General features: G+C 44.2%; 1 protein-coding gene across 1 annotated transcript in view; it reads left to right on the forward strand.

Annotated features, from left to right (window-relative positions):
- The window catches only part of acmsd (aminocarboxymuconate semialdehyde decarboxylase), an 83342-nt gene that overhangs the window by 2730 nt on the left and 57077 nt on the right, over positions 1-23535 (forward strand). Inside the window, exons 2-4 of the mRNA XM_072262167.1 lie at positions 1374-1418; positions 8218-8314; positions 14732-14781. Coding sequence (XP_072118268.1) covers positions 1374-1418; positions 8218-8314; positions 14732-14781 — 192 coding nt within the window. The remainder of the gene's footprint in view (positions 1-1373; positions 1419-8217; positions 8315-14731; positions 14782-23535) is intronic.

Here is a 23535-nt window from a genome sequence, read left to right on the forward strand (position 1 = left end):
ACTGTGTGCAGTTTTGGTCTCCAAATTTGAGGAAGGACATTCTTGCTATTGAGGGAGTGCAGCGCAGGTTCACAAGGTTAATTCCCGGGATGGCGGGACTGTCATACGTTGAAAGATTGGAGCGACTGGGCTTGTATACTCTGGAATTTAGAAGTCTGAGAGGGGATCTTATTGAAACATATAAAATTATTAAGGGATTGGACACGCTGGAGGCAGGAAGCATGTTCCCGCTGATGGGTGAGTCCAGAACCAGAGGCCACAGTTTAAGAATAAGGGGTAGGCCATTTAGAACGGAGTTGAGGAAAAACTTTTTCACCCAGAGAGTGGTGGATGTATGGAATGCTCTGCCCCAGAAGGCTATGGAGGCCAAGTCTCTGGATGCTTTCAAGAAAGAGATGGATAGAGCTCTTAAAGATAACGGAATCAAAGGTTATGAGGATAAGGCAGGAACTGGATACTGATTGTGGATGATCAGCTATGATCACAGTGAATGGCGGTGCTGGGTCGAAGGGCTGAATGGCCTACTCCTGCACCCATTGTCTATTGTCTAAAAGGTTGTATTAAAACAAGACTACAATTTCAGGTCAATAATATTTCATTTTGCCTCCTCCTCTCCCAATTACCATGCTTTCATACCTGATCGCAGAGGAAAATGCAAAGTTAAATTTTCTAGTTGGGTGGCGGGGTGGGGATAGCTGTCTACTCAAGGACATGTCAGGTGTCCCTTTCCTCAGCTGGCCTTGCGCAAGCTGTAGCACCAGTTTAGCACCATGCCCCACTCCCTGAATCAGGGTCTCGTGAAGCCATGGGAGTAGGTGGTGGATGATCATATGAGCAGCTGATGCATAACACAAGGACTGGTGAGTCGACCACTGACACCAGGCAGACAACCTCTGATGGGCATTGATAATGTCTGTGGTCACCCATCTTGTAAAGCCACTGCCCAGGGGAAAGCAATGGCAAACCACTTCTGTAGAAAAATTTGCCAAGAACAATCACAGTCATGGAAAGACTATGATCACCCACTTCATATGACATGGCACATAATGAACGAACTAATATTCAAGTGTACCCAATCAAATTTGTGTTCACCTCGCATTATCCAGTGAGTCACTATGAAATTTTGCAGTTTCCCAACTCTCACACTCGCAGGTGCAGGTGACCAAAACTTCTGGGGCGATCACAATCTCTTCAAATGTTGAAACAGAATTCCTGTTAAGGGGTAATAATTACAACAATTGTCGAGAAATTAGCAATAGCTGTCATGTGAATTCAGAGCAGTTTGGAACTTTATCCAGTTTGAAAGCTACTGTCTATAACTAAAAGTTATTTCTATCTGTATGTAAAATCAACCAGGCTTTCTCTTTCACCAGAGATATGGATATGACGGTTGGGTACAACTTCACCATCACTGCAAGGTATGCTTATTCGAATTTGAAAGAGTGATAGATAATCTATTGCACATCAATTAAGGATTTTGAACAGAATAATACAAAATCATAGCTGAATTGTATTTCCTCATTTCATGCTGCAATACTTCTCGTCACTTACCTTCCTTCTCTGCTTGATGCTACCGACCAATGGCAATTAACTTGCTCTAAAATCTGCTCTACATATCTCTCTGCAATTACCATTCATAATGCACCATCTCTACCCCAGAAATACCACATCTAACTGTACAGTTTTGAGTAGGTACCTGTGAATAATAACCCGAGAAATTTAATTATATTCCCTGAAAATAAAAAGCACAATATGACTCAATTTCTCCTGCAGTGAAAAGCAGTAACAATTGTTTTCAGCTCATTTTGCTTCAGTCTGGAAATGTGATGAAGTGTTCTAAGCCTGAGTCACTCGGGAGAAGCTGATCCGATTTCCACCCATTTCAGCATGTCAACTAGTCCACTGTGACACTTCTTGTGAAACACTTTAGACAAACTAGAGCCACATTGTTCTGGAAATAGGAACAAATAGGCTGTCCCAGCCTCGGCTGGGCAGTCTTTAAAGAGACAAACCCCACAAGACAGAAGGTCCAGATGGAGTACCCGGTAAGGCCCTGAAACCTGTGCCAACCAACTGGCCAGAGAATTCAAGGACATTTTCAACCTCTCACTGCTATGGGCTTGCTCACTTGCTTCAAAAAGGCAACAATTATCTCAGTGCCTAAGAAGAATATTGTGAGCTGCCTTAATGACTATCGCCTGGTAGCACTCACATCAACAGTGATGAAATGCTTTGAGAGATTGGTCATGACTAGACTGAACACCTGCGTCAGCAAGCACCTGGACCCATTGCAATTTGCCGATCACCACAATAGGTCAACAGCAGATGCAATCCCAATGGTTCTTCACACGGCTTTAGACCACCTTGACAACACAAACACCCATGTCAGGATGCTGTTCATCGACTATAGCTCAGGATTTAATACCATCATTCCCACAATCCTGATTGAGAAGTTGCAGAACCTGGGCCTCTGTACCTCCCTCTACAGTTGGATCCTCAGCTTCCTAACTGGAAGACCACAATCTGTGTGGATTGGTGATAACATATTCTCCTTGCTGACGATCAACACTGGTGCACCCAGGGGTGTGTGCTTAGCCCACTGCTCTACTCACTCTATACCCATGACTATGTGGCTAGGCATAGCTCAAACATCATCTATAAATTTGCTGATGGTACAACCGTTCTTGGTAGAATCTCAGATGGTGACAAGAGGACGTACAAGAGCGAGATATGCCAACTAGTGGAGTGGTGCCACAGCAACAACCTGGCACTCAATGTCAGTAAGACGAAAGAGCTGATTGTGGACTTCAGAAAGGGTAAGACAAAAGAACACATACCAATCCTCATAGAGGGATCAGAAGTGGAGAGAGTGAGCAGCTTCAAGTTCCTGGGTGTCAAGATCTCTGAGGATCTAACCTGGTCCCAACATATCGATGTAGTTATAAAGAAGGCAAGACAGCAGCTATACTTCATTAGGAGTTTGAAGAGATTTGGCATGTCCACAAATACACTCAAAAACTTCTATAGCTGTACCGTGGCGAGCATTCCGACAGGCTGCATCACCGTCTGGGGCTACTGCACAGGACTGAAAGTAGCTGCACAGGGTTGTAAATCTAGTCAGCTCCATCTTGGGTACTAGCCTACAAAGTACCCAGGGCATCTTTAGGGAGTGGTGTCTCAGAAAGGCAGAGTCTATCATTAAGGACCCTCAGCACCCAGGGTATGCCCTTTTCTCACTGTTACCATCAGGTAGGAGGTACAGAAGCCTGAAGTCACACACTCAGTGATTCAGGAATAGCTTCTTCCCCTCTGCCATCCGATTCCTAAGTGGACATTGAACCCTTGAATGCTACCTCACTTTTTTAATATATATTATTTCTGTTTTTTGCATGATTTTTGGTCTATTCAATATACATATACTGTAATTGATTTACTTATTTGTTATTATTATTATTATTATTCTATATTATGTATTGTATTGAACTACTGCTGCTAAGTTAACAAATTTCACGACACATGCCGGTGATAATAAACCTGATTCTGATCCTCATATTGGATCACAACTTCCCATGCTTACCTTCAACCTTTAGTATTCATCGTATGAGATCGACCCATCCCTACCACTCGTTCTTAGGATTCTGTACTGTCCAATCTCCCAACCACCCTCTAAAGGTGCCAATGTCCCTATCTAAGGCCTACCTTCCTACTTGTCCTCCAGTGCTTCCTGCTTGCCCAGTCCATATCCTTGCTTTGTTTTCTCTTCATATTCCCAACCCTCCACCTACCTTCTCCCAATCCATTCAACAACTCCTCAGTCACAACACATCGAAGGCCTTGGCCTCCATGTGCCACTGCAAACTCTAACGCTGAAGCCAAAGGTCAGTACCACATTCCCAATCCAAGGTGCAAAGAGACTTGGGAGTCCTCATTCACTGAGGTAGGCTCCACTGCTTCATTGTGCAGAGAATTACATAGGTTTACCACCCACTGGGAAAAGCAGTTCCTCCTCATCTTCGTCTTAAATCTACTCCTCTGAATCTTAAGGCTATGTCCCCTAGTTCTCATCCCACCTACCAGTGGAAACAACTTTCCTGCCTTTATCTTATCTACCTCTTTCATAATTTTATATGTTTCTATAAGACCTCCTCTCATTCTTCTGAATTCCAGTGAGTACAGTCCCAGGTGACTCGATCTCTCCTCATAGTCTAACCCCCTCAGCTCTGGAATCAACCTGGTGAACCTCCTCTGCACGACCTCCAAAGCCAGTATATCCTTCCTCAAGTAAGGAGACCAGAACTGCACACAGTACTCCAGGTGCAGCCTCACCAGTACCCTGTATAGTTGCAGCATGACCTCCCTGCTCTTGAATTCAATCCCTCTAGCAAAAACATCCACATTCTATTTGCCTTCTTGATAGCCTGCTGCACCTGCAAACCAACCTTTTGTGATTCATGCATAAGCACTCTCAAGTACCTCTGCACAGCAGCATGCTGTAATTTTTTACCATGTAAATAATAATCTGCTCTTTCATTTTCCCTTCCAAAGTGAATGACGTCATATTTACCAGCATTGTACTCCATCTGCCAGACCCTTGCTCACTCACTTAACCTATCTAAATTTCTCTGCAGACTCTCCGTATCTTCTGCATAATTTGCTTTTCCACTCATTTTAATATCATCAGCAAACTGAGATACACTACACTCTGTCCCCTCTTCCAGATCGTTAATGTATATCATAAACATTTGGGGGCCCAGCACCGACTCCTGTGGCACACCACTCACCACTGATTGCCAATCAGAGTATCACCCATGTATCCCAACTCTCTGCTTTCTATTAGTTAACCAATCCTCTATCCATGCTAATACATCACCCCCAACTCTATGCATCCTTATCTCATGCATGTCTTTTATGTGGCAGCTTATCGAAAGCCTTCCGGAAATCCAAGTAAGTAAAATCGATCTATATCCCTCTATCCACTGTACTCGTTATATCCTCAAAGAACTCCAGTAAGTTTGTCAGACAGAACCTGCCTTTGCTGAATCCTTGCTGCGTCTGCCTGATGAATCCATTTCTTTCCAGATGCCTCACTATTTCTTCTTTAGTGATAGCTTCAAGCATTCTCCCAACTACAGATGTTAAACTAACGGGCCTAAGTTACCTGCCTTTTGCCTACATCCTTTCTTGAACAGTAAAGTTACATTTGCCATCATCCAATCTGCCAGGACCTGCCCAGAGTCCAGAGAATTTTGGTAAACTATCACCAAAGCCTCTACCATTTCCTGCCATTTCCTTCAGTACCCTGGGATGCATTCCATCAGGACCTGAGGTCTTATCTGTCTTCAGGCCCACAAGTTTGCTCAGCACTACCACTTTAGTGATAGCTGTTGTATCGAGGTCCTCACCTCCCATCACATCCATAACATCTCTCTTTGGCATCTTAGACATGTCCTGTACCATGAAGATCAACACAAAATAGTCATCCAAAGCCTCTGCCATTTCCTCATTTCCCAATATCAATTCCTAGCAGTATGCCCGATGTTGTAGTGTGTGAAGGAAGAGAAGTGAGTGCAGTTACTGTTACAAGGGAGAAGGTGCTCAAAAAACTGAAAGACCTAAAGGTACATAAGTCACCCGGACCAGAGGAACTGAAAGACCTAAAGGTACATAAGTCACCCGGACCTGGGGTTCTGAAAGATGTAGCGTTAGAGGTTGTGGTGGCATTAGAAATGAACTTCCAAAAATCATTGGATGCTAGCATGGTGCCAGACTGGAAAATTGCAAATATCACTCCACTTTTTAAGAAAGGAGGAAGGCAGCAGAAAGGAAATTATGGATCAGTTAGCCTGACCTCAGTGGTTGGGAAGATATTAGAGTCAATTGTTAAGGATGAGGTGATGGAGTACTTGGTGACACAGGACAAGTCAGCATGGTCTCCTTCAGGGAAAATCCTGCCTGATGAACCTATTGGAATTCTTTGAGGAGATTACACGTAGGATAGATGAAGGAGATGCAGTGGATGTTGGATATTTGAACTTTCAGAAGACCTTTGACAAGATGCCACAGATGAGGCTGCTTACCAAGTTAAGAGCCCATGGTATTACAGGAAAGTTACTAACCTGATTAGAGCATTGGCTGATTGGTAGGAGGCAGCTAGTGGGAATGAAAGGATCCTTTTCTGGTTGGCTGCCAGTGACTAGTGGTGTTCTGCAGGGGTCGGTGTTGGGACCACTTCTTTTTATGCTGTATATAAATGACTTAGATGGAGTAGGTGGCTTTGTTGCCAAGTTTGCAGGTGATACAAAGATTGCTGGAGGGGCAGGTAGTGTTGAAGAAACAGGTAGGATGTAGGAGGACTTAGACAGATTAGGAGAATGGGCAGGAAAGTGGCAAATGAAATACAATGTTGGAAAATGCATGGTCATGCACTTTGGTAGTAGAAATAAATGTGCAAACTATTTTCTAAACGGAGAGAAAATCCAGGAATCTGAGATGCAAAGGGACTTGAGAGTTCTTGTGCAGAACACCCTGAACGTTAACTTGCAGGTTGAGTCAGTGGTGAGGAAGGCAAATGCAATGTTAGCATCCATTTGAAGAGGTCTAGAATACAAGAGCAGGGATGTGATGCTGAGACTTTATAGGGCACCTGGTAAAACCTCACCTTGAGTTTTGTGAACAGTTTTGGGCCCCTCTTCTTAGAAAAGATGTGCTGGCATTGGAAAGGGTCCAGAGGAGGTTCACAAGGATGATTCCAGGAATGAAAGGGTTATCATACGAGGAATGTTTGATGGCTCTGGGTCTGTACTCGCTGGAATTCAGAAGGATGAGGGAGGATCTCATGGAAACCTGTTGAATGTTGAAAGGCCTAAACAGTAGATGTGGAAAGGATGTTTCCCATGGTGGGAGAGTCTAGGACAAGGGAGCAGGATTGAGGGTCACCCTTTCAAAACAGAGATGCGGAGAAATTTCTTTAGCCAAAGGGTGATGAATTTGTGGAATTTGTTGCCACATGCAGCTGTGGAGGCCAGGTCATTGGGTATATTTTAGGCAGAGATTGACAGGTTCTTGGTTGGACATGGCATTAAAGGTTACAGGGAGAAGGCTGGGAACTGGGGTTGAGCAAGAGATTTTAAAAAAAAGATCAATCATGATTGAATGACAGAGCAGACTCGATGAGCCAGTGGGTCTAATTCTGCTCCTATGCCTTATGGTTTTATGGTCTAATTCCCCCTTCTTGTTCTCCAAGGGACCTACGTTCACTTTAGCCACCCTTTGCCACTTTATATAATAATTAAATACTTTTATTATCCGTTTATATATTTTGTGCTCATTTTTTTTCATAATCTAGCTTCCCTTTCTTTATTGCTCACTTTGTGGTTCTTTGTTGGTTTTTAAAGTTTTTCCAATCTTCCAGTTTCCCAATACTGTTGGCAATTTTGTATGTGTGAGCTTCTAGTTTGATGCCTCCTTTTATTTCCTTAGTTATCCACAAGGCTGGCTCTCCCCACCCTTACTGTTCTTGCTTTCAATTGGAATATACTTTCGTTGAGCACCATGAAACATCTCTTTGAAAGTCTTCCACTGCTCATCAACTGTCCCACCATATAGCCAGTGTTCCCAGTCTACATAGCCAAATCCTCCCTCATCCCATTGTAGTGTCCATTGTTGAAGCATATTACACTGGTTTTAGATCGAGCTATTGCACCCTCCATTTGATTGAGAAATTCAATCATACTGTGATCACTCTTTCCAAGAGGATCCCTAACTATAAGATCACTAATTTTACCTGTCTCATTGCACAGGACCAGATCTAAGATAGCACATTCCCTTGTAAGTTCAGTAACATGCTGTTTAAGAAAGCCATCACGGATGCATTCTATGAAGTCCTCCTCAAGACTGCGTTGACCAATTTGATTCTCTTAAAGGTTCTCTTAAAAGTTACAATTGAACCCACATTCCCAACTTCCACTGGCAGCTCGTTCCACACACCTACCACCCTCCAAGTGAAGGAGCTCCCCTTTTGGTTTTCCTTAAATATTTCACCTGCTTTGGATCTGAATAAAGACAGTTGTCATTGTCATCCTGTTAGAATACCCCATCTTACAGGTGCTCCTGGATTTCTGGTACCCTATTTTCCCTATTTCTGATTGCCTAAATCCAACAGCTTGCAATGATATTACTGAACAAATTCTTAAATTAAATTGTTCTGTTTACAAAAAGGGTGAAGCAAAAATGATGAAAGATGGTAATGTCTTCAGAGTGGTACAAGAAAACTGCTGGGATCCTCAAGTCCGAATTAAAGAAATGGATCAGTCAGGTAAATGGAGGTCTAATATGGTGCACATTTCTCCATGAATTAGAATTGATTTATTATTGTCACACTCAGAAGGTTAGACATCATCTATGGAAAGAGAAGTAGAGTTCATGCTTTAGGTGACACCTACCAGGGCAGCGTCATTCAGCCGGATGATGGGACCAAGGACAGCATCCAGTGCAGACTCTGCAAAGTGAGAAATGTCTTCATATGAGGATCAGCCAAGTCCAGCGTCCACACCAGGGTGAAGCTGGAGCAGAGCTGTGTTCTGGCCACACTCTTGTATGGGTCAGAATGCTGACACATGACAGAGAGCAAGAACAACATTGCCAAGCTGTTGTCATTCCACACCTCTGTATTTTCTGCCTAAGGAAGATCTCCAGCCATGCCCTACTCCTTCGGTGTTGCCAAGAGGGCATAGCCATAATCATCATGAAGAAACATTGGAGAAGAATTGGCATGTAATGAGAAGAGAGGCCAACTCCATCATCAAGACAGCAATATATTGGATCCCTGAAGGGTAGAGGAAATGCGGGAGACCAAAGACAACTTGACGTTGTGCTGTAGAGGCAGAAATGAGGACCTTGAACTATATCTGGGCACAATAGAGAAGATGGCCAAGGAAGGGGAGAGAGATGGAGGATCTGCATTGCTGCCCTAAATGCTCACAGAATAATAGGCAGTAACTACTTCTTCACCCTTCACTTGTTCTGAACCAATCTTATTCCAAAGCACAACTGCTGGAATTAGTTTATCACTTTACAAGATAACTTTTGCTGAGCAGTCTCTCATGAGGTAAGCCATGTATTTTCTCCAAAAAGATCTTGCTTTGACTCGAAGATTCAAGGATTCAAAGTACATTTATTATCAAAGTATGCCTACAGCCACAGAACAAAGAAGCACCGTGGAACCCTTTCAAAGAGAACATCAAACACATAACAAACTAAAAACAAACTATGCAAATGACAAAAGAAAGTGAAAAACACAAAATATAAAATATTAAACCACAGAGTTCTTGAAACAGTCTAGGAATGTTCAGTTCAGTTCAGTTTAGTGCTGTGTCATTCGCTGACTGCCGGCCACACGACCAGTCAGTCCTGATCAAAATCACACAAAATAGCAATAAAAAATGACTGGTCAGAAACCAGAAACACATGTAACATGATATGCAGAGCCCAATGCACAAACCGTGCTGATCAAACCTTGCCCAAGATCCAAGATACTGGCAGCAGTGAACAAGAGGGAGAGAGCGAGAGCGGTCACATGCAGGCAGACAGCGCAGAGCATCCTCTCGCCTTCCACTCTCGTCCTTGTTGATTCAATCCTTCTTGATGCTGAGATCAGTGAGAATTGGACTCAATCATGATCTCGTGCCCTGTCTCCTGCTTTCTTGGCTTCCGGGCCGCATGCTCTGCTCCAAACTTCACCAAACTCCCTTGGAGTCAGCAAGGCACCAGATCACTCAATTGGCCCAAAAACACACCATCAAATGTAATTGCAGGGTGCAATCACACTTAGCTTAGTATGCTATCACAGAATTAAAAACTGTCTGGAATGTTTTGATCGCTACACTCATAGTATACCATTATATAATTAAAACTTAATGTGATGCTACAGTTCTTTCTCAGCAACAAAATAAAGGTGTCTATACGAATAATCATACAAATATAGGGATGGTCTTCCAAGGAAGTTTAAACATCTGCATCATTTGTAACTAAAATAGAATGAATGAGATCAGCATGCATCATCACACCAGTGGTACAAACTACTTTCACAATGAAACTTGTGGTTTCTTGATGTGATATAGGTTTACTGAAAGGTTTGTCTCCTTACATCTGTAATTCTGTTTTCTTTTTAAATATACAGTAATTATTTAAATATTTTGGCAAATACAATGTTGGCACTTATTTCAAAAGGAATAGAATATAAAGGCAAGGAGTTAATGCTGAGCCTCTGTAAGACACTATTCAGGCCACACTTAGAGTATTGTCAACAGTTTTGGGCCCCATATCTTAGAAAGGATGCAACACACATCAAAGTTGCTGGTGAACGCAGCAGGCCAGGCAGCATCTGTAGGAAGAGGGGCAGTCGACGTTTCAGGCCGAGACCCTTCGTCAGGACTAACTGAAGGAAGAGTGAGTAAGGGATATGAAAGTTGGAGGGGGAGGGGTAGATCCAAAATGATAGAAGAAGACAGGAGGGGAAGGGATGGAGCCAACAGCTGGACAGGTGATTGGCAAAAGGGGATATGAGAGGATCATGGGACAGGAGGTCCGGGAAGAAAGACAAGGGGGGGGGTTACCCAGAGGATGGGCAAGAGGTATATTCAGAGGGACAGAGGGAGAAAAAGGAGAGTGAAAGAAAGAATGTGTGCATAAAAATAAGTAACAGATGGGGTACGAGGGGCAGGTGGGGCCTAGCGGAAGTTAGAGAAGTCGATGTTCATGCCATCAGGTTGGAGGCTACCCAGACGGAATATAAGGTGTTGTTCCTCCAACCTGAGTGTGGCTTCCTCTTTACAGTAGAGGAGACCGTGGATAGACATGTCAGAATGGGAATGGGATGTGGAATTCCTTCAGTTAGTCCTGACGAAGGGTCTCGGCCTGAAACGTCAACTGCACCTCTTCCTACAGATGCTGCCTGGCCTGCTGCGTTCACCAGCAAATTTGATGTGTGTTGCTTGAATTTCCAGCATCTGCAGAATTCCTGTTGTTTTTGTCTTAGAAAGGATGTGTTGTTATTGGAAAGAGTCCAGAGGAGGTTCATGAAAATGTTTCTGGGAATAAAGAGGTTAGCATATGAGGACCATTTGGCAGCTTTGGGCCTGTACTCACTGGAATTTAGAAGAATGTGGGGGGAACTCATTGAAACCTACTGAATGTTGAAAGGACGAGATAGGGTGGATATAGAGAGAATGTTTCCGATGGTGGGGGTATCCAGAACTAGAGGGCACAGCCTCAAAACTGAGGGGAAACCTTTTAGAACAGGGATGGGAACCAGAGTGCCAGAGCTGACAGTGTGGCTGGGGTGAAAATAAATGATATTGAAACTTTAAGCAAATCCGCTGATAGAAAGGTTGTGAGTGGTGGTAAAAATCGTCTGAGGTGTATATATTTCAATGCTAGGAGTATTGCGGGGAAGGCGGATGAGTTGAGGGCGTGGATTGACACGTGGAATTATGATGTTGTAGCAATTAGTGAAACTTGGCTACAGGAGGGGCAGGACTGGCAGCTTAATATTCCAGGGTTCTGATGTTTCAGGTGTGATCGAGGCAGAGGAATGAAAGGTGGGGGAGTAGCATTGCTTGTTAGGGAAAATATTACAGCAGTGCTCAGGCAGGACAGATTAGAGGGCTTGTCTACTGAGTCCTTATGGGTGGAGCTGAGAAACAGGAAAGGTATGGCCACATTAGTGGGATTGTATTACAGACCACCCAATATTCAACGAGACTTGGAAAAGCAAATCTGCAGAGAGATAGCAGACAACTGCAGGAAACATAAAGTTGTGGTGGTAGGGGATTTTAATTTTCCATACATTGATTGGGACTCCCATACTGTTAGGGGTCTAGATGGTTTAGAGTTTGTAAAATGTGTTCAGGAAAGTTTTCTAAATCAGTATATAGAGGGACCAACTAGAGGGGATGCAATATTGGATCTCCTGTTAGGAAACGAATTAGGGCAAGTGACGGAAGTCTGTGTAGTGGAGCACTTTGGTTCCAGTGATCATAACGCCATTAGTTTCAATTTGAACATGGACAAGGATAGATCTGGTCCTAGGGTTGAGGATCTGAACTGGAAGAAGGCCAAATTTGAAGAAATGAGAAAGGATCTAAAAAGCGTGGATTGGGACAGGTTGTTCTCTGGCAAAGATGTGACTGGTAGGTGGGAAGCCTTCAAAGGGGAAATTTTGAGAGTGCAGAGTTTGTATGTTCCTGTCAGGATTAAAGGCAAATTGAATAGGAATAAGGAACCTTGGTTCTCAAGGGATATTGCAACTCTGATAAAGAAGAAGAAGGAGTTGTATGAAATGTATAGGAAACAGGGGGTAAATCAAGTGCTTGTGAAGTATAAGAAGTGCAAGAAAATACTTAAGAAAGAAATCAGGAGGGCAAAAAGAAGACATGAGGTTGCCTTGGCAGTCAAAGTGAAGGATAATCCAAAGAGCTTTTACAAGTATGTTAAGAGCAAAAGGATTGTAAGGGATAAAATTGGTCCTCTTGAAGATCAGAGTGGTCGGCTTTGTGCGGAACCAAAGGAAATGGGGGAGATCTTAAATAGGTTTTTTGCATCTGTATTTACTAAGGAAGCTGGCATGAAATCTATGGAATTGAGGGAATCAAGTAGTGAGACCATGGCAACTGTACAGATTGAAAAGGAGGAGGTGCTTGCTGTCTTGAGGAAAATTAAAGTGGATAAATCCCCGGGACCTGACAGGGTGTTCCCTCGGACCTTGAAGGAGACTAGTGTTGAAATTGCAGGGGCCCTGGCAGAAATATTTAAAATGTTGCTGTCTACGGGTGAAGTGCCGGAGGATTGGAGAGTGGCTCATGTTGTTCCGTTGTTTAAAAAAGGATCGAAAAGTAATCCGGGAAATTATAGGCCGATGAGTTTAACGTCAGTAGTAGGTAAGTTATTGGAGGGAGTACTAAGAGACAGAACCTACAAGCATTTGGATAGACAGGGGCTTATTAGGGAGAGTCAACATAGCTTTGTGCGTGGTAGGTCATGTTTGACCAATCTGTTGGAGTTTTTCGAGGAGGTTACTAGGAAAGTGGATGAAGGGAAGGCAGTGGATATTGTCTACATGGACTTCAGTAAGGCCTTTGACAAGGTCCCGCATGGGAGGTTAGTTAGGAAAATTCAGTCGCTAGGTATACATGGAGAGTAAATTGGATTGGACATTGGCTCGATGGAAGAAGCCAGAGAGTGGTGGTAGAGAATTGCTTCTCTAAGTGGAGGTCTGTGACTAGTGGTGTGCCACAGGGATCAGTGCTGGGTCCATTGTTATTTGTCATCTATATCAATGATCTGGATGATAATGTGGTAAATTGGATCAGCAAATTTGCTGATGATACAAAGATTGGAGGTGTAATAGACAGTGAGGAAGGTTTTCAGAGCCTGCAGAGGGACTTGGACCATCTGGAAAAATGGGCTGAAAAATGGCAGATGGAGTTTAATACTGACAAGTGTGAGGTATTGCACGTTGGAAGGACAAACCAAGGTAGAACATACAGGGTTAATGGTAAGGCACTGAGGAGTGCAGTGGAACAGAGGGATCTGGGAATACAGATACAAAATTCCCTAAAAGTGTCGTCACAGGTAGATAGGGTCGTAAAGAGAGCTTTTGGTACATTGGCCTTTATTAATCGTAGTATTGAGTATAAGAGCTGAAATGTTATGATGAGGTTGTATAAGGCATTGGTGAGGCCGAATCTGGAGTATTGTGTTCAGTTTTGGTTACCAAATTACAGGGAGGATATAAATAAGGTTGAAAGAGTGCAGAGAAGGTTTACAAGGATGTTGCCGGGACTTGAGAAACTCGTTACAGAGAAAGGTTGAATAGGTTAGGACTTTATTCCCTGGAGCGTAGAAGAATGAGGGGAGATTTGATAGAGGTATATAAAATTATGATGGGTATAGATAGAGTGAATGCAAGCAGGCTTTTTCCACTGAGGCAAGGGGAGAAAAAAACCAGAGGACATGGGTTAAGGGTGAGGGGGGAAAAGTTTAAAGGGAACATTAGGGGGGCTTCTTCACACAGAGAGTGGTGGGAGTATGGAATGAGCTGCCAGACGAGGTGGTAAATGCAGGTTCTTTTTTAACATTTAAGAATAAATTGGACAGGTACATGGATGGGAGGTGTATGGAGGGATATAGTCCGTGTGCTGGTCAGTGGGACTAGGCAGAAAATGGTTTGGCATAGCCAAGAAGGGCCAAAGGGCCTGTTTCTGTGCTGTAGTTTCTATGGTTCTATGGTTTCTATGGTTAACAGAGGTAAGGAGGATTTTTTTTTTTAGCCAGAGAGTAGTGAATCTATGGAATGCTATGCCAGACTGCAGTGGAAGCCAAGTCCATGGGTATATTTAAGGCGGAATTTGATTGTATCCTGATTGGTCAGGGCATCAGAGGATATGGCGAGAGGGCAAGTGTATGGAGTTGAGTAGGATCCAGGATCAGCCATGATGGAATGGCGGAGCAGACTCGACAGGCTGAATGGCCTCATCCTGCCCCCATGTCTTATGGTCTTACGGTAAATGAGTTCAGCTCAAAATGATTTCACCTGTTAACAATGGCAGCAGGTTAGTTCAAATAATTGGAACCTGCAGCAATTTCAAAATCAAAAAGGTGATGATATCCATGTGGAAACTGAAATGAAACAGAAAATGACATTTTTTAATGATGTAAAACGTTTAATTGACAGGTGTAACGGTGCAGGTTCTCTCTACTGTCCCTGTTATGTTCAATTACTGGGTAAGTTTGCACAGCTGAATGAGTCTGTGAGTACAATGGTTCTGCAAATGGAAATGATTTAGATGATGGAATAGATGGCTTTCTTGCCAAGTTTTCAGATGATACAAAGATTGGTGGAGAGACAGGTCCTGTTGAGGAAACAGGAAGGCTGCAGATTAGGAGAATGGGCAACAGAGTGGCAAATGAAATACAAAGTTGGAAAATGTATGGCCATGCACTTTGGTAGTAGAAATAAATGTGCAGTCAATTTTCTAAATGAGGAGAAATGCAAATATCTGAGATGCAAAAGAGCTTGAGAGTCCTTGTACAGAACACCCTAATGGTTCATTTGCAGGTTGAGTTGGTGGTGAAGAGGCAAATGCAATGTTAGCATTCATTTCAAGAGGCTTAGAATACAAGAGCAGAGATGTGATGCTGAGGCTTTATAAGGCACTGGTGAGGCCTCACCTTGAGTATTGTGAACACTTTTGGGCCCCTCATCTTAGAAAAGATGTGCTGGCATTGGAGAGGGTCCAGAGGAGGTTAACAAGGAAGATTCCAGGAATGAAAGGGTTATAATACAAGGAACATTTAATGGCTCTGGGTCTGTACTCACTGGAATTTGGCAGGATTGAGGCGGGGGAGTGTTGGAAGGTCTCATTGAAACCTTTCAAATGTTAAAAGGCCTAAACAGAGTACATGTGGAAAGGATGTTTCCCATGCTGGGAGAGTCTAGGACAAGAGGGCACAAGCTCAAGATAGAGGGACATCCATTTGAAACAGATGCAGATAAATTTCTTTAGCCAGAGGGTTGTGAATTTGTGGAATTTGTTGTCACATGCAACCGTGGAGGCCAGGTCGTTGGGTATATTTAAGGCAGAGATTGACAGGTTCTTGATTGGACATGGCATCATGGGTAACAGGAAAAAGACTGGGAAATGGGGTTGAGCAGGGAAAAAGGATAGGCCATGATTGAATGGCGGAGCAGACTTGACACATCAAATGACCTCATTCTGTTCCCATGTCTTATGGTCTTATGATTGCCTTCTGTTGATGGAAAGTACTTTATATGAAATAAAATTGACTTTTTTTTGTTTGACAGTATAGCAATACAGTTTGTATGATGACAGAGCAGACACGATGTGCCAAATGGCCTAATTCTGCTCCTGTATCTTACGGTCTTAATGTTATTCACCATTAAATCAGGACCTTAAAAACACAGTACCCAATGTGTAGCAAATGTAAAGAGTTAGGATACATAAAGACAAGGCCTATTTCGAAAACTGGAAAAAATTGGAAAATGCATTCTGAACAACATTTGGTGCTAGTGGTAAGTTATACAGCATGAAACAGAATAAAATCACTTACTGCAGTGCAAATTACATGTCTCATTAGTGGGGCAGCAGTATGGTTGCATTGTTTATTCCAGGGACCAGCTGATTGCGCTAATGCCAGCCGGTTTAACGAACAGAGCGGCGGACACCCCTGCTGAAATCTGGAGGAAAATACACAGAGGATGCAGAGGGGGATCAAAAAGGCGAGGGAACAGGACCGGGTTGAGACAACGGAGGCTTATGGAGAAGAGAAGTTATAAGCCGTGTCTCCCCTCTCTCATCATGGGAAATGTGAGATCGCTGGGTAATAAAATGAACGAACTGACGGCGCTTGTCAGGAGTCAGAGAACATTTCGGGAGTGCAGTGTTATGTGTTTTACTGAGATGTGGCTGCACGAGGACATACCCATTTCCATAGAGGGCTTCCAGACCGTTCGGGCTGACCGGAATTGCACTGAGAGCGGTAAGCGTAAAGGAGGGGGGCTGGCGGTCTGGTGAACAACAGATGGTGCAATCCTGGGCATATTACGATCAAGGAACGTGTTTGTAGCCCGGATATTGAACTTTTTGCTGTTGGACTCTGGCCATATTATTTGCCAAGGGAAATCTCACATGCAATTGTGGTTGTTGTGTACACCCCTCCCTCTGCCAACCTGACGTCGGCGTGTAACATCATTTACACCGTCATAGCCAGATTACAAACCCAGCACCCGAGTGCCCTCATTACCATCTCGGGTGACTTCAATCATATTACCATGGCTAGAACACTGCCCAACTTCACGCAGTATGTGAGCTGTACAACCAGAGGGGAGAGGACTCTGGATTTGATGTACACTGACGTTAAGGATGCATACAGCTCCTCTCCCCTCCCCCTACTGGGAAGGTCAGATCACAACCTGGTGCATCTAAAACCCTGCTACGTGGCTCTGGTGAAGAGTAAACCTGCAACCTCGAGGACAGTGAGGAAATGGTCGGAGGAGGCTTTTGAGGCGCTCCAGGGTTGTTTTGAAGTGACAAACTGACAGGCACTCTGTGAGCCACATGGAGAGGATATTGATGGGCTCACAGAGTGCATCACTGATTACATCAACTTCTGTGTGGACTGCAATGTTCCAACAAGAACTGTCCTTTGTTATTCAAATAACAAGCCATGGGTAACAAAGGACATTAATATAGAACATATAGAATAGTACAGCACAATACAGGCCCTTCGGCCCACTATGTTGTGCCGACACTCAAACCCTGCCTCCCATATAAGCCCCCACCTTAGATTCCTCCATATACCTGTCTAGTAGTCTCTTAAACTTCACTAGTGTATCTGCCTCCACCACTGACTCAGGCAGTGCATTCCACGCACCAACCACTGTCTGAGTAAAAAACCTTCCTCTAATATCCCCCTTGAACTTCCCACCCCTTACCTTAAAGCCATGTCCTCTTGTATTGAGCAGTGGTGCCCTGGGGAAGAGGCACTGGCTGTCCACTCTATCTATTCCTCTTATTATCTTGTACACCTCTATCATGTCTCCTCTCATCCTCCTTCTCTCCAAAGAGTAAAGCCCTAGCTCCCTTAATCTCTGATCATAATGCATACTTTCTAAACCAGGCAGCATCCTGGTAAATCTCCTCTGTACCCTTTCCAATGCTTCCACATCCTTCCTATAGTGAGGCAACCAGAACTGGACACAGTACTCCAAGTATGGCCTAACCAGAGTTTTATAGAGCTGCATCATTACCTTGCGACTCTTAAATTCTATCCCTCGACTTATGAAAGCTAACACCCCATAAGCTTTCTTAACTACCTTATCCACCTGTGAGGCAACTTTCAGGGATCTGTGGACATGTACCCCTAGATCCCTCTGCTCCTCCACACTACCAAGTATCCTGCCATTTACTTTGTACTCTGCCTTGGAGTTTGTCCTTCCAAAGTGTACCACCTCACACTTCTCCGGGTTGAACTCCATCTGCCACTTCTCAGCCCACTTCTGCATCCTATCAATGTCTCTCTGCAATCTTTGACAATCCTCTACACTATCTACAACACCACCAACCTTTATGTCGTCTGCAAACTTGCCAACCCACCCTTCTACCCCCACATCCAGGTCGTTAATAAAAATCACAAAAAGTAGAGGTCCCAGAACCGATCCTTGTGGGACACCACTAGTCACAATCCTGAACGCTAAAAAGAGGGTGTTTAGAGATGGAAGTAGGGAGGAGCTGAGGGCAATACAGCGGGACCTGAAATCCAGGATCAGGGAGGCTAAAGACAGGTACAGGAAGAAGTTTGAGTGGAAACTCCAGCAGAACAACACGAGAGAGGTCTGGAGTGGGATGAGGACATCACTGGGTTCCGGCAAACTTGCAACAGAAGAGCTGAAGGCTGTGTGGACAGGGCCAACGAACTTAACCTGTTCTTTAACAGATTTGACATTGTGGCCCCTGTCCATCCCCCACATGAGTCATCTGTTGTCGGTCCCCAACCAACACATATTCTACTTTCCCTTCCTACCCCTCCTCTCAGTCCCCCACCCTGCTCTCATGACTATGCCCCTTCCCCACACAAAACTACTACGGTGGGCTTCACAGCTGAGCGGGTGAGAAGACAGCTGAAACATCTCAACCCAAGCAAGGCTGCAGGACCGGATGGTGTCAGTACCAGGGTGCTCAAAGCCTGTGCCCCTCAGCTATGTGGAGTACTTCACCATGTCTTCAACCTGAGGCTCCGGAGGGTTCCTGTGCTGTGGAAGACATCCTGCCTCGTCCCTGTGCCAAAGACACCGCGCCCCAGCGGCCTCAAATGACTACAGACCGGTGGCATTGACCTCTCTCATCATGAAGACCCTGGAGAGACTTGTTCTGGAGCTGCTCCAGCCTATGGTCAGGCCACACTTAAATCCCCTCCAGTTCACCTACCAGCCCCGACTAGGAGTTAAGGATGCCATCGTCTACCTGCTGAACCGTGTTTACGCCCACCTGGACAAGCCAGCGAGCACCGTGAGGGTCATGTTTTTTGACTTCTCCAGTGCGTTCAACACCATCCGCCCTGATCTGCTGGGGGGAGAAGCTGACAGCGATGCAGGTGGATGCTTCCCTGGTATCATGGATTCTTGATTACCTGACTGGCAGACCACAGTACGTGTGCTTGCAACACTGTGTGTCCTACAGAGTGATCAGCAGCACTGGGGCTCCACAGGGGACTGTCTTGTCTCCCTTTCTCTTCACCATTTACACTTCGGACTTCAACTACTGCACAGAGTCTTGTCATCTTCGGAAGTTTTCTGATGACTCTGCCATAGTTGGATGCATCAGCAAGAGAGATGAGGCTGAATACGGGGCTATGGTAGGAAACTTTGTCACATGGTGTGAGCAGAATTATCTGCAGCTTAACGTGAAAAAGACTAAGGAGCTGGTGGTAGACCTGAGGAGAGCTAAGGTACCGGTGACCCCTGTTCCCATCCAGGGGTTCAGTGTGGACATGGTGGAGGATTACAAATACCTGGGGATACAAATTGACAATAAACTGGACCGGTCAAAGAACACTGAGGCTGTCTACAAGAAGGGTCAGAGCCGACTCTATTTCCTGAGGAGACTGAGGTCCTTTAACATCTACCGGACGATGCTGAGGATGTTCTACGAGTCTGTGGTGGCCAGTGCTATCATGTTTGCTGTTGTGTGCTGGGGCAGCAGGCTGAGGGTAGCAGACACCAACAGAATCAACAAACTCATTCGTAAGGCCAGTGATGTTGTGGGGATGGAACTGGACTCTCTCACAGTAGTGTCTGAAAAGAGGATGCTGTCCAAGTTGCATGCCATCTTGGACAATGTCTCCCATCCACTACATAATGTACTGGTTGGGCACAGGAGTACATTCAGCCAGAGACTCATTCCTCCGAGATGCAACACAGAGTGTCATAGGAAGTCATTCCTGCCTGTGGCCATCAATCTTTACAACTCCTCCCTTTGAGGGTCAGACACCCTGAGCCAATAGGCTGGTCCTGGACTTATTTCCTGGCATAATTTACATATTACTATTTAATTATTTATTGTTTTATTACTATTTAATTATTTATGATGCAACTGTAATGAAAACCAATTTCCCCCGGGATCAATAAAGTATGACTATGACTATAAATGCAGAAGTGATTTATATTGTAAAGCAACCCTCACTTTTTAAAATTCTCTATTTTGCCTCACTCTCTGCTTTAGTGATATGTTCTCCATTTCTGTTGTGAGGGGATCCTGGAGTGCCCCTATTAACTGTTTGAAGTGAGACAGAGAGAGACATTCGTCATTGATGGTTTGTTTGGAAAGGAGAGAGAGACAAAGTGATTTACCACCGATATGATGCTTTTGAAGAGAGAGAGAGAGAGACGAAGATCAACAGTTGGACTGTCACTTTAAGGCATTGGAAGTAACTTTGGATTTTTACTGAGTTTGGAGTTGGAGACAGCACCGAGCAGCTCGTAAGTTGCTATGGTGACCGAAGGCGGTGGACACTCAATGTTATGATTTTCAGCAGGTTGTTGATGTTACTTCCAAGGACTTGTTGCCTGCTTGTGCACTCCTTTACAGACAAAGGAGGGAGGGACTCTGAATGACAGGTGATGCTCAGCCTGGTGAAATAAATGGGAGGTCAGATGATACAGACCTCAGACACATGATCTGGACACTGAATGAGCTTTGTTGTACCCACAGAGAAAGTGGGTTTTGGAGGATCGATCAGGCGGATCGATCCAAATTGCTATCCCATCGGTGAAGAAGGGGTTGACTGGTGGGTGTTGTCTATGTGTCCACCCTCGCCTGGGTGATAGCTCCACGACAGGAAAACCGGTCCCCCTGGTTAAAGTCACAGTCGGTGACTTGTAAAGGATTTCGGAGGACAACGAGAAGATCGACGGCATCAGCTCACCTGAAGACTCAACTCTCTCTCTCCATCACTATTCAACTACATACCACGAACTGAACTGAACTGAACTTTACTCAACATCGTAAGACTGTATCTTTTTACCCCTAGACTTAAAGAAGCTTAGTTTTTTCATACATATATATTCCACACTTACTTTTATATATAATCATTGCTAACCTGTTTGATTTGTCTACATTTATATTACTGTATTGCGTAGTTACTACTAAATATTATTAGTTTATAGCAATACGAGACTCCAAAGTGTTTTCCATCTCTGCTGGTTCTTTATTCCCGTCACGGGGTCCGTGACACTGTTTACTTTGCTTTCCTCAATTCTTTTCTTCTTTACTTTCTTCACTCATTTGTTTCCCAGTCTCTTCCCTGCTTTCCCTTCTCTTTTTCAGTCTCTCTTTGAGAATATGTCTATAAGTTAAAACATTGAGAAGTACAACTGACAAATACAATGGGGGGAGGAAGATTGCATTGTCAAAATGTTTTGAAAGCTGAGAGAAAGTTCTCATCAACACGACAAGTAAGGAGCAACACACACAAAATGTTGGAGGAACTCAGCAGGCCAGGTAGCACCAATGGAAAAGAGTAAACAGTTGATGTTTCAGGTCAGGACCCAGTCCGGATGAAGGGTCTCGGTCCAAAGCATTGACTCTTTATCATTGCCATAGATGCTGCCTGATCTGCTGAGTTCCTCCAGCGTTTTAAGTGTGTTGTTTTAGATTTCCAACATCTACAAAATCTCTTGTGTTTATTCATTTCCATAGACGCTGCCATATCTGCTGAGTTCCTCCAGCATTTTGTGTGTGTTGCTTTGGATTTCCAAGTCAAAGTCTGTCCGGAGCCTTTGTGGCCCATCAGGCCGGAGCTTATGCCAGTTTCTGTGGCGTGAAGCCACTGAGAGTACGAGACTCCCCCCCATATAGGACGCCAGTCTATCGCGAGGTTAACCTCCAGCATTTGCCGGTACCCATTTTCAGCTGGGTGGACTGGAGCAGTGTGTGGTTAAGTGCCTTGCTCAAAGACACAACACGCTGCCTTGGCCGAGACTCAAACTCACGACCTTCAGATTGTGAGTCCAACGCCCTATCCACTTGGCCACGCGCCACACCTTTGGATTTCAAGCAACAGCACATTTTCTTGTGTTTGTAAGATAAATAAGGAACGTTTTGTTAAAGTGACGTGAATGAATCTTTGGAAATGAGGTTGTAGCAAAAACAATGGAAGAGCCACGAGATGAACTATTGCCGTCGAGTTTCTGCGATTTGTGCATGTTACTGCTCCGCACTGTTCCCTGTGTGGAGATGGCGTGTTTTCCCCACAGTGACGTGCACATCTCCCTGCTGCTCCCGTTTCCTTCCACAACACATGAAAACTGCAAAGATGATGGACTTCAACCACCAGAAAGCCCATCCCTTGCCCCCCGCACCACCCCAGTAACATGAAGGAGAATAGAAGAAGCTGAGCAAATATGGAGGAAAAAATTTAGATTCAGAAAACAGGACATCTGATGGTTGTCTTAGACTCAGTAAACCAAGAGCTGTTTCACTTTGAAACATAATCAATTTTATCTGATTGATGAATGAATAAGTACTTATTATTTGAATTGAAACAAAAATCACTTCAAATTAGAAAAAAATCAGCTTTTTATAAAAGACAGAAGACAAATTGAAAGGATTTGTAATGATTCACTCCAGACTCTGAATCACATGGAAATGAAACGAGTGCCAAAGTCATAGTGGTTTCTGTCTCTAGCAGGGAATACACAGTCTACTTAACACTGTAAATTACTCCTTTATAACTCGTGTGTATGATGTGTCTCAACAAATCTCATGTGTACGGTCTGTCTCAATAAAACTGGTGTGTATGATGTGTCTCAACAAAACTGGTGTGTATTGTCTGTCTCAAGAAAACTGGTGTGTATCGTCTGTCTGAATAAAACTGATGCGTAATGTCAGTACCTCCAGCTGAACGCTGTCTCTTTGTGTATTCCGCCAGCTGTCATTTTGTGCCCTTGTATTGCCATGTTCTCGTTTGTTGTCATGCCCCATGTGCTCTACCCATACCCCTGTATCACTGACGACTCCGCCATCACCGATTTCCCATTATTTCCTGTATTGCGGCCACCTGTATCACTGTGCTACACCTATCACCTGCCTCTCTGTTTATTGCTCAGTGTACTTTAGGCCTGTGTTTTCACCTGTTTGTTGACAGATTGTGCCAGTGAGTTTTCCTGATTCTCATTTATGGATTCCTCTGGATGTTGTGATCTCTGCCTGAACTTTGACACCGACTTTGTTTGCCCCTCTGGATTTGTGATCCAATAAACATCACAGTGTGCACAGTATTCGGTCTGCAATTGGGACCCTGCTCCAGCACCCTGACAGTGTCTCAACAAAACTGATGTGTGTGTGAGGTCTGTCTCAACGAAACGAAACTGGTGAGGGTGTGTGTGTGGTCTGTCTGAATGAAACTGGAGTATGTGTTTGGTCTGTCTCAACAAAACTGGTGTGTGTGTGTGTGTGTGTG

Source organism: Mobula birostris, chromosome 6 (genome assembly GCF_030028105.1).
Source record: "Mobula birostris isolate sMobBir1 chromosome 6, sMobBir1.hap1, whole genome shotgun sequence".
Classification (NCBI taxonomy): domain Eukaryota; kingdom Metazoa; phylum Chordata; class Chondrichthyes; order Myliobatiformes; family Myliobatidae; genus Mobula; species Mobula birostris.